Source organism: Taeniopygia guttata, chromosome 4, assembly GCF_048771995.1.
Source record: "Taeniopygia guttata chromosome 4, bTaeGut7.mat, whole genome shotgun sequence".
NCBI classification, from domain to species: domain Eukaryota; kingdom Metazoa; phylum Chordata; class Aves; order Passeriformes; family Estrildidae; genus Taeniopygia; species Taeniopygia guttata.
The window spans coordinates 29,127,498-29,139,773 of record NC_133028.1 but is presented as its reverse complement, the minus strand read 5'-3'; the positions used below and the strand labels follow the sequence as shown (position 1 = coordinate 29,139,773).

The 12,276-nt window shown below is 33.7% G+C and overlaps 1 protein-coding gene across 9 annotated transcripts in view; it reads right to left on the bottom strand.

Annotated features, from left to right (window-relative positions):
- The window catches only part of MICU3 (mitochondrial calcium uptake family member 3), a 52,076-nt gene that overhangs the window by 30,167 nt on the left and 9,633 nt on the right, over positions 1 to 12,276 (bottom strand). For all 9 annotated transcript variants that reach the window (XM_041715760.2, XM_030271150.4, XM_072928223.1 and 6 more), the window contains exons 2-6: positions 9,487 to 9,640; positions 5,785 to 5,816; positions 4,901 to 4,979; positions 1,485 to 1,532; positions 96 to 178 (exon numbers count right to left, since the gene is read on the bottom strand). In XM_041715760.2, the coding sequence (XP_041571694.2) occupies positions 96 to 178; positions 1,485 to 1,532; positions 4,901 to 4,979; positions 5,785 to 5,816; positions 9,487 to 9,640 (396 nt within the window). The remainder of the gene's footprint in view (positions 1 to 95; positions 179 to 1,484; positions 1,533 to 4,900; positions 4,980 to 5,784; positions 5,817 to 9,486; positions 9,641 to 12,276) is intronic.

Genomic DNA, 12,276 nt, shown 5'->3' with positions numbered 1-12,276 from the left:
GTGAAGAATAGCTAGCAATGTAGATAATATTCTCATGACTGCTGACATCATCACATTGGTTTCAAGATTACATCAAAAACTTCAAATAAACATACCACTAAGAATTCCTTTTTGTCCACCATTTCATTGCCATCAGTATCGAACATGTTGAAAGCAATCCGAAAACCCGCATGTGGCTCTGCCAAAAAAATGACAAACATTCAATTATTTATTTCCTTGGAAAGCAAGCAAGTATAATACTCTAGGAAATTTATTTGGTGTCCCTTCATAAAAGCCAGAACCTCAACTAATTTAAATCAGGATGTTTGTGTACATACTAAATGCAAATCATAACAACTGTAAAGCAGTATAACCCATGTTATTCAAACAGAAGGCACGCTCACGAAAGTAGAAATAGAACATGAAATATTCAAAAATAGCATTTCATAAAAGACTGTTAGTTCATGGGTAGAGTCCATTTTATATTACAAACACACATATGTATAAAATAAATTTTCTATGGAAACACAGTGTTCTGAAAGACACTTTAAAAATTTTGAAAAAAAGGTACTGGATGCAACTTCTGGTCAAAGTAAATGCTATGCTGAAAGACACTCAACATTTTCTTGTTTACATGCTTAGAGCCATTGAAATTTGAGATCAGGCTAGAACTTTATTTCTGAAACTTGGCAACTTTGAAGGTAACTGTAAGTAAAGCCTTTAGGCAACATTCTAGGGATACCCACTGATTGGCAATACGAATAAATTATGGCCAAAAGTTAATTCAGATAACAAAGAAATGATGGAAGAATCATTGATCCCATAGTGGAAGATGCTATTTCATAATAGAAATCCAGTTCATGTCCAAAGAAACCCCACTAATGAATCTAATACAAATAATTTAATTACATGAACGTGAAAAACAAGTAAAATTCTTTGCTTCTTCCCAGAAAACACCTCTTAAAATATTAATAAAAGTCATGCTTAGTTTACTCTAAGTTTTACTCTAAGTATTTTACTTCGATTTTATGGGAGACAAAAGAATGATTTTTCAATTTTGTGTTTCTGACATAAATGCTTTATATTTCACTGACTCTTTGATTTTACCCATTATGCACTAATCCATGAAACAAACCAGCAATCATGTGTATCTTTCTGTTCTCCCTGTATTTATTCAGTGTCCCTTATAAACTTCAGCAAATTTAGCTACAAATATTGTAAGAATTTCAAACAAGAAAATAAATTTAAGCTTTTAACTGGGGTTTAGCTGAGCTGTATGGCACAGCTTTGTGAACAGCCATTAACAGGTATTCTAGACAATAATGCATTTAAAGCATAACACAAGATTCCAGAAGGGCAAAAGATATTCAGAGGGACATAGAGATGTATGAGAGGTGTAGTTGCTCTACATGCAGGGATGGGAAGTGTAATTTTACACACAACAACACATTCAGAGCTTTGAAATTGTAAGGAATCTTTTTGACTTTTTCTCAAAAATTACTTACTTGTTAAAATACATAAGAGGAATAAATATTCTGTGTAAGATATCACACCTGAAAAAAAAAAAGAAAAAAGCCATGTTAGTTTCACCTTGTCTTCACATCCTAAACTTGAAAACACTGAATCAGAATTTCTGTACATGTGCATATGCATATTCATACTTGTATGTAACTATTCAACTGGTCAATAAGTTATTGGTCTATGGCTTGGGGCTTTTTGTTTGGGTTTGTATTTCAGGGGAGGAGTATATTAAACATGGCAAGTAAATCGACATTCAGTGGAGCATAGGTCATTGAACAGAATCTGGATAGACTCTTAAAAACTAATATAAATTATTTATTCAATTTTCTTTCCAAAAACCCCACCAGTAATTCATGATAATACTCTTTAACAGTATGAAAACATTTACTTTGAGAACATTAATAGTGCTTTCTCTTGTTACACACCATTTGAATACATTTCTTGACTTCATTAAGAGCTTTTTAAGTGCATGTGTTATATGAACTGAAAACTTGCTCTCATGGGTTTTTTTTTTTTTTTGCAAGATTACAAAAGGGAACCACACTGTGGAATGACACCTCCTTTTCTCTTCAGAAGTGATTAAGGCAAAATTTAAATTAGAGCTGAAGTCAATACCCAAATAGTATGTCTGGTACCGTAAGCTGTACTTGTGCCTTTCTAGCTCTGGAGTAGGGGGTAAAGAGAACCTTGCAGAATGTCCAGAGCAGCAATGAAGAGAAGCATCTCATAGTTCAGTAACAATGGAAAATAATGGCTTGCAGCTCTCCCAAAAGGCCTTAGCTCCAATGACCTTTGAGGCTGAACTAGGGAAACTTGTTCCTGGTTTCTAGCAAATTAGTTTTTGTCTGTTCTCCAAAATCAGAAGTGTTAAGTCAGTCCACAATCTCAGATTATTTCAAAAGAGTGAAAAAAGAAGTAGTTAGATGCCTGAGAGTAAAGATGTCTATCAGCTATGAGTTTCAAAAGTTGCTGGCTGTCTCCTTGATTTCAGTCCAAGTCAGGTGCAAAAGTTTTTCCAAAAACAGCCACATCTTTGGATGTTTAAATATCTTTTAAAATCTGACCTAACTGAAAATGTGACAAACTAGGCAAGTAGTCATCTGAATTGTTTTGCACTGAAAAACCTGTACAGTTAAAACTAAAAACAATGTATCATTCATGTGGATTTTACTTCCATTATACTTCACATCCCATCTTTTGATCCAAGAGCAAATTTAAGTCTTCAGAACCAGGATTTTATTACTGCTAGTAGATCTAGTTAGGAAAGCTACTATGATTTTTTTTTAATACCACTTACTCTTTTCCTCAATTTACACATTATTGAAGATTAGCAATGACTAAATACAGGCATTTAAGTAACACATGCTCTATACTTTATCTTCTTGATTTTGTACAGCAGCTTGCAGAAATTAAGTTTTCAAAGGCCTGCTTGAATCTGTTTGGACAAGCACCTATCAAGAAATCAGATACCTCAAAGGTTCTCATTCACTGATGGAAAACATTCTTTAATAGGCAGTCAATAAATGTAAATATATTTTTTTGGTTTTTGATGGCACTTTCTTTGTTGTAAAACAGGAATAAAGTGCAATTGTCAAGTAGTCCATCACAGGTATGAAGAAAGCAATAGAAACAGCCTTGAAAGCCTTCTCTCCTTTTGTTTGTACTGGCATATTGTAGCTGCAGACAGATAGTTCTGGTTGATTGCTCTGAGTGTTATGGGAGAGAGGCTCTGAAGTGATGATTGAAGGGAAAGAAAAACTTACACTAGAATCAGAAAGAAGAGAAGGAGGGCACTCAAGGGTAAAACATAATAAAAACTTCAGGTCAGTGGGCATAAATTGGAATGCCTCAGCTGAATTACATAAATCCATGGCAAAATAAATGGACATAGGCTTTTCCTAATTGCTTTGTATGTGCATGTTAAAAAAAAAAAAGAGTAAGAAACAAAAAAATAAAGACTACATTATAACTAAGACCTGAATTCTATTTCCATTTCTTTCACCAATTTATGCTATCAGTCATAAGACCCATCATATTTTCTTGTATTTTTTTATAAAACTGGGCAATTGAACTCACTGTTTCATAAAACATGCTGAAAAGATATCCAACTACTAAAGTCTAATACTAATTTTACTGTCTTATTTTGACAGTTTGAGTCCTACCAATTCCATCAACTTCTGCGGAAGTCCATAGGCAGAAAACTGGAGTAAGATACTGTTGAATCAAGACTGAGCATGTCGAAGACATTTTATTACAGACTTAATCAGCTACATATAGATACATTTTTAACTGATAATGTATTGCTTTAACAGATTATGAGGCTGAATTTTTATGCAATTAATATTTCAAAAGTCAGCTGTATACTGCAATTAATATATTTATGTAATTAATATTTCAAAAGTCAACTATATAGAAAGCAGCCTAAAGCAAAGAAGTACACTGAAATACAATGCAAAGATGTGCCAATTTCTGCCTCTCTGGAGTGTTGGCTGCAGACTCAGGAAAAAAAGTATCTCCATGCACGAGAGAGCTTCCTCTGAGAGTATGTACACTACTTACTCCTTGAAAAAATTTGAGCTGCATTTACATTATATTAATCAATTACATGCATTAATTTGATTGGAATTCTGTTGCTGGCATTCTTATTTTAAACACCCGTAAAGTGTCCTTCTTTTATAACAAGCACTTGTGTCTGCTTTTGAAAATATTTCAAACATGCCACTACACCTTTGTCACTCTGAATATAAGCAAAGAAATATGTGGATTATTCATCATAAATAGCTTTTAAATGTCTGTAAAGCCATCATTGTTTTATTTCTCTATGTTTTTTTGTTGTGAAGTGATAGAGAAAGAAAAATGAAGTGATAAGGAAGAAAAAAATACAGCAGAGGAGACTGGAAGTGACTCTTGGCTCTTCACTTACCAATAGTGTGAGTTTTAAAAGCTAACAAAGCCCTCATCTGCAGAGTTTAAAGAAATATATAACATTTCTGAAACTCTTTCTGTCTGTGTTGTGTGCAAAATATTAATTCAGTGATATAAGATACCACTACTGTCTTTAGAAATAATCACATTATTGAAACTATTGAAAAGAAATAGAGATACTGTTTCTTTACTGGAATATTCTGTCTATAGTCCAGAGATCATTCGTGGCAACAAACTGAACCTGAAATATTCAAACATCAGCTTAACAAACTCTGAGTCCCCAATCACTTAAATAGGGTAGTTGGAAGTTGGCATCATTAAAACACTGTAGAGATTACATGGAACTTTTCCATGCTGTAAAATGCAGAAAGCAACAGCAAGCACTTTTTTTTATTTTTCAAAATGTGACTCAGATTTAAGTAAAAATTCAATAGAATGATAATTTGGTTCAGGAAAATGAATTCTTCTCAATTACCTTTCTCATTAAGATTACGGAAAAGTTTGGATGATCCTTTCCAAACCGGTGGTGTCTCCATAAGGATCTGATTCAGCTCCTAAAAAATAAGGTTTAAAAAATTTAAAAGCATATATTTCAGTATTTAATGAAGTAGTTAATAGATAATGATGAAATTCTAGGATATCAATACAAAAGACAAGGAACTGCATGCAAATCTACCAGTTAATTGAGCTTCAGTTACCACAATGATTTTGCAAGTACTCAAGCACTCCATAAATTTTTGCACATGATTGTTGCAAGAATTACTCATCTGCATGAATACTAGGTGTTTGCTGAGCTGGAGAGAGACATGTAATGTATTTGTGGCTGAAAAACTCATCACTGCTCATATTGACTGAAGCCAAGGGTAAGTCCCCCTGGATTTCAGCAAGGTTTTCATAGAAAATCCAAGCAACTGTTCTTTTAAAACACTCGACCTGAACTAAAGCAAACTTCGCTTCCCTGTGCTTTACTTAAAATACAGGGAAACAGACAGGGGCCTTTTGCACTTATATAAATTAAAAAACAAAAAACAAAAACCAAAAAAAACCAGGCACTTAAACATCACAAAAGGGAGAGAGTGGCATAAATATTTCAGGCAGATTTGGATACACCTATTACACCTAGACACCAAGAAATGCAGTCAGATATAGACTGAGGGAGAAACTGACAGATGCTTGAGAAAGTCAGTCAATTCAACAAAAGAGGCACCGCAGCTAAAGTATCTGAAAGTCTGTATTCAGTTGAGTCTGAAGTGACAAAAATGAAGAAATTAAACTCCCCTGTGCTTCTACATTTACATCACAAACAAAATCAACTACCAAAATGTATGGTTATAAGACCACACAGGAATTATTGCTCACCTGCTTTGAAAGGGATCGCCACTTTTTAGCACCTGCAAAAAAAGATGTTATGAATGCACAGAATTTAATTATGCCAATACGGTGTCACCAAAATTGGATTACATTTATACTGTGTTTTCTAGACAAAGAAATATTTGTCTTATTTTATGAGTGTAATTGTCTTTATGTTATTAAAAAGCCCTTTAACTTAATATGTACCTAAAGTCCTAACTTTATAAAAAATCCATTCAGACGTAGTTTTTAATCCAACTCTTCTTCAGTGAGGGAAAAGACTTTCAACCTCCAAAATACATCCTTAAAACATTTAACAGGAAATAGAGGGCATTCATGCCCTCTATCAATATTCTGGTATCAATATTCTGAAATGATTATTTAGTAGAAGTAGTATTAAAATGCAAATTGTAAGGAGACCTGGATTACAACCCTTGCCTCATGGACTACTCATACTTTTAAAAGCAAATACGTAAAAAAAGTCCTTGAAACTACACCAAGTGCTCAGATACCCTTCATCCCTTCCTACTAACTCAGATTCCTTTTCCAGCCTCTGTCAGGCTCCAGTCCTTGGTAGTTATAATTGAACAAGAGTTGTCCACAACCATTCAAGAATTCAAAACTTGAGGCTCATCACTACCTTCTCAAGACAAATATCTGTACAGATTCAATATTACGATAAGGCATTGGGAATATTAGAATTCACAAAGGTCCAGAAAGTACCATTTTATGTGGTCAAATCCATAACAAATTTTTGGTGGCTAAAGGCTTCTTTTTATAGTGCAAAAGACGGTGTGTTATTAGAAATCCTTTTCTCATAATGAACTTCATGCTCCATTAAATAATTAAAACAATACACAAGCTACCCACTATGGTCTTCCATCAATTCATGGTTAGAAACTGACTGAAATTTTAATTTTACATCTTGGTAAATGTTTGCACCAAGGCTGCTGACAAATCCCACTCTAACTGTGGTGAAGTTATAGCATGCAACATCATAACATGAGCTAACAGATTTTCATAAGCTTTTCAGTTAAATTTTTTTTAAAAGTCCCCTAAAACAATCTCATTTACCATATAAATAGATGTATGTCTATGCCTACCATAAACAATGAGGAGAATAAATATATGTAATTTTCCAATCAGGTAGTTTCCCAGTCTCATATGTTATATACATATTTTCTTTCTAGACAAGTCAGTGAAGATTTATGTGTATATACATACACTTACAGCTCAGCATTAAGCTAAAACTACTACAGTTAACACTAAGGGGAAAAAATATATTTCATTTTCTCTTAATTTGCTTTCTCAATATATAAATACATTCAGATTATAAAAATGAATCAATAATGACTCTTAAAAATAATGCATATTCCCAAATGAAAGCCTGCACCATAAAGGCAGAAACAAGTTAATGACAGCATTTATTTTATATTTTTTGTAATAAATGCCTGGAGTACAAATTTACATTTTATAAAAGAAAATACACTCTTACCATATTAGTTAGTATTTAATCAAAAAAAGGAAGTGTACTCCCTCTTGACTTTTGTAGAGTTTAGAGTTTACATGATTTCCAAAGTAACTCAACTACAACAGACGCATTCATTCAACCACAAATATAATTCAGGCCTAGTATTATTAACTTTTCTATAAAGCAGACATAAAGAACTCTATTACTATACTTCAAAGGGCATTTTTCCTTCTGGACAAAACTCAAGACCTTCCTAATTTTCATTCATAAAAACCTCAGGTATATGTTCTTTTTTTATCATGCAAAATATAGATGGTCTAGTACGTCAGCCTGAATGGACCCAATTATATACAACTTGCAAGTTATTTATAAAATTACGTCCCCCCCAAAAAAAAGTTTAGAATGTATTATTAGAAAAAGTCCTTCCTTAAATGTACTACTCTCAACAGAGCAAGACAGAAAATTGACTTGCCCAAAAAGACAAAGTGGTACTTTGGCAATGCTCCAGTACAAAGGTCAAAATTACCATAGTCAGAGATGAGAAGCTGGATGTGGTAATCTTTGGTTATCTGTTTCAGCTATTACTTCCTATTTATTAGCCTTCTGTCTCAATTTCCCAGACAATATGACCTGCACTAGAACAAAGTGATCCACTTCTACTTAGTTATAATCCTTTAAAATAGTTATGTCAGCTATCTAATCTGTGATACCAGGAAACCTAAAAGACACCCAGGTTAGTTTTGCTTTTGGTCTCAGAGGTGAACTGGATAAACAGAAAGAATTTGGATAGAAACAAAGTTTGCTGCACTGAATTCAGAAGGGTGCCTGACTGCTCATCTCCAGATCTCTTCTCCTTTTTCATGAGATAAACAGAATGTCCTTATAAGCTTAATGATTTTTGGTTTGGTTTTGTTTTTAAAATCTGAATAGTTGCTTTGCAAGAGGAGGAAGCAGAAAATTTATCAGCATGGAAAAGTTTTAATAAGAAACCATACATATAATGAGGTCTAGCCAATAAAATTGTCATAAAACAGAGTTAAACCAAAATGTTTTCATGATGTCCAGTATATACAGCACAAATGCTTCATGACCATATACAGTGAAACACAACTCCACACTAACAAAAAAGGGAAGAATTAAAGGTCTGAGCAGAGGAAATAGATAAAAAGTGCTGATGTGTATTGGTATTAACTTGTGTGATAAGCAATCTGCTTCTTCTCTTTTAACTGCAAAGCAAAACAAGGAAATATTTCCTTTCTGCTAAGAGTTTCAAAGTTTTTCAAGTTTTCACCATCTAAGCCCTATCTTCTGTCTTCACTGTTACAATGAGATTATATCTTTATTCAAAAGTTACAGAAGTTTTGATCACTGATGTGCCATGACTAAATTCTTTCCTCATTTCATTACTGTTAAGACAACAAAGGGGTAAAAATCCAACATCTGCACAGAATTTTAAACTTTCTCTGACTGTTTTAGCAGTGCTTTTGACTGTTCACTATACTAGCTTTGTGGTGTAGACTGAATAAAGGAAAACTTAAGGTCATACATGTCACACCTGAGCAAAGATATTCCCATTTTCCAGAAGCTCTGTGCTACTACCAATGCGCTGCAAGCCTGAGGGCCAGGAAATCCAACTAGAGCAGAAAGGGATCATCTTACTATTTAGTTACTCTTTGATACTTAAAGCAAAGATTTTACAATAAATGTCCTGAAGTTGATAGTTAATTTTTCATTAATTAACACCAAGTACTAACTCTGGCAATGTTTAAGTGTAGAAAGTTGATCCCCTGGGGGACTAAAACTCTGACTCAAAGCATTTTATTTAGAAAGACATGATATAGTTATATGTTCTATCTTATCTTTAGTCTTTTAGAGAATGTGTATCTTGCCTGCTTACAGAGAAACTATACAAAAGAGGAAGCAGGAGTTGTACAGCAATACAGGCCTGCTCAGAAAGAAACTGTGTCAATGCAAATGGCACAATTTAACTTGCCATATTTCATGACTATTGAGCTGTTTGCAATCTTTAAAACAAGAATGTTTAACTAGCATACTGATGTTTATAATCTAGTAACAATCAGGATTTTGTTTATATGCTTTTGGACACAATTAAAATTCTGAAGATGCAGTACCTTTCTACTACAATAAGAAACAGAAGTAGGAATCAAAACAAACGGGAAAATAATATACTCCACAGACATTTTCCCCACCAGTTTTTGCATTATAAAGCTCCTGCTTACGTTTGGGTTCATCACTTGTAACAGCCTGGATGAAGTCGTGTGGAGTCATGTACAGCTGTCCTTCAAATTCTAGACTGGCAAACATGCGAAACCGTTGCTCCCGCGGAGTTGCATAAAGGTGTAAATCTTCGAGGTCTGATCTGTTTTCTGTAACCTTGAAAGACAGGAGGACACAGTTTCAATCTATGAACAAGGTTCTGATTTACAATTGCCACATTCACCATAAGTGATAATTCATAAACTCAAATGCATCCAAGTATTTTTCTATGGTAAGAGCTGAAACAACACTGCTATCCTTTTCAGTCTTTTACAACTTTAGCAAAAATCTTTGTGTAATGCAATTGCTGGTACTACCCAACCTCAGGAGAAAAAAATAAAGAGAATTTCGGCTCCTGAATCATAAAAGAGTGGAACTTTAACTCAAGGAAGTCATTGTAATTTCAGCAGGCAGACTTCAAACAGCTTTGCCAAAACTATTTCAGTTTTCTGATCATTCCAGAAGAGAACAGAGTAACAAGTTTCCTATATTGCTTCTTAATACAGAGTGCAGCTCTTGATAGTAATAGGTCTCCATAATATAGTCCAGTGTAAAGCTACAGTATCTGTGGGAACTCAGAAAGACAAGAGAATAATTGTAATTCCAGAATTACAAAAGTATAATATAGCATTAAGTTCAAATATCAGAAGAGCTTACATCAGGAGTTTCTGGTATATTTCCCATCCAGTTGATTTAAATGTAAACTTGGTTGTACAAAACTGTAAATGTTCTAAATTCTCACATCTTTCTGTGGCACTGCCAAACCTTTAACAGAAAATATGCTACTGCTATCTGAAAACTCTTTTTAGACCATAATGAGGCAAGCTCCTCTGTGGAATCATTATCTTGGAGAAAATGTAAGTATCAGCATTTTTTTCAGAGATGAAGAAACTAAACCCAAACTGATTCCTAGAAGTAAAAGCAATCATACAGGTAATTTAGCTGATTAAGTTAAAATAGGAATGCAACATCTTATCAATGAAATCTTACAACTTGCTCATTATTCCTGTCATTTAATACAGTATTCCTAAAATTCTCCATCTAACTAAGGAACACAGAACTAGTATTATGTTTTCTTTTAACTAAGAAAATAGACAAATGCCTTTTATTTTTCAGAGAAGCAGCTAAACCCAAACATAAGTTGTAAGATGTCTGCAGTGGCTGTCCACTAAAAGGTAAGTGTCCTCAAATACAAACACAAATTGGTTTAACAAAAGCCTCCTAAGAATAGATTACAGATTTCAGCAATTAGAAGCAAAGACACATTTATACCGAGTAGTCAAAGAACTGGGCTCACTTTTCTTCAGCTTTTCAGACAACATCCTCAAAAAACAAAACATTGATAAGACTACTGCAGTTAAAATTTTATGGCCTCAGTTGTAATTAGGAGATTAAATTATTGTTTAAATACTTCATGTTTTTTATAATTTTCAAATTATTACCAAATTAAATATAGGGAGAAAAAAATAGCCAAATAGCCAGACTTACAGTCATCTTAAAATGGCAGAAAGATGCTGAATTCTTTCCTAATGTACCCATATGCAAAACAAAATATTGCTGTCCTATCTCACTGTTTGAACATTTTGGTCTTACTGATCCTTCAGCAGTCCAGTGGCATTCAAGCTATGTCTTCACGTGGAAGTACACAAGTCAGTTGTTTTGATAGAAATTGTAGTGACAGAACTGATTATTCCTGTATTAGAAGTTTAATAATCTATCTTTTTTTTTAAACATATGTTATTTTATCACTATTAGAAACATGCCTGTGAATACAGTCAGGTTGCAAACACGAGAAATGAAGCAATATGTCTGCAAAGTCAATTTTCAGAAACGAAACAGCTTCAGGGGCATATTACATACACTTTTATGGATAATAAATTGTAATCAGTCATAATCAATCACACACAGTCATGGAAATCTCTAGATAATGTAACTCTCCAATATCATTTTAGTTTTTATCACTGTCAGTATTTAGAGAGCATGTTGAGATTCTTTGCTCTCAAGAAATTCTCACTGTCTCAGGTACTACTGCTTAATATTTTCCTTGAGATGCTCAGAAAAATATTTGCTAAATTCTCAGACATATATTTCAATATTATCTTAAGGACTCTATGCTACTACAAGTATAAAATAACATGCTGCAAACATGGAATTTTAAAGACATGCTTAAAATATATGCATGTCGGTACTCAGGTTTGCAAAGCCTTAATTTCTGCCTCATTTTTCAGTCTAGTTTCCCTCTGACTATATAGCAATGCCAATATTTCATGCTCTGGCTGAAAATCATGGTAACCTGATATGAATACAGCCTGCCCCCATAATGAGGAGTACCTCCCTAAAGGCCCAATACCTGCATGACCTCGCTCTGGTGCTTTATTTTCACTTTTCCAAACATCAAACTGGATAAGGGAACTGCTCTGAGAACTTTTCTTTTGGTGGTGTTATTTTTAAGCCAGATAGATGCCTGGGTCTACCCCACAAAACCAGTTATTTGTTGCAAAACCTAGGCCACAGGAGTTTACAGATTATGAAGATTTGTAAGGCCACAGGAGCTTACAGATTATGAAAAAAGAAAATACCACCTTTCCAGCAGCAAGCACCACCTACTTCAAGTGAGCATTATTTTATTCTAAGGAGTAAAACCACCACTTTATTTTGAACTTGGTGGTTTGATCTGAAAGAATCAAAACTTCTTTTGGCTATTGATCCAACATGAATTTAAATAAACATAAACAAGGCTTAATATGTATTGG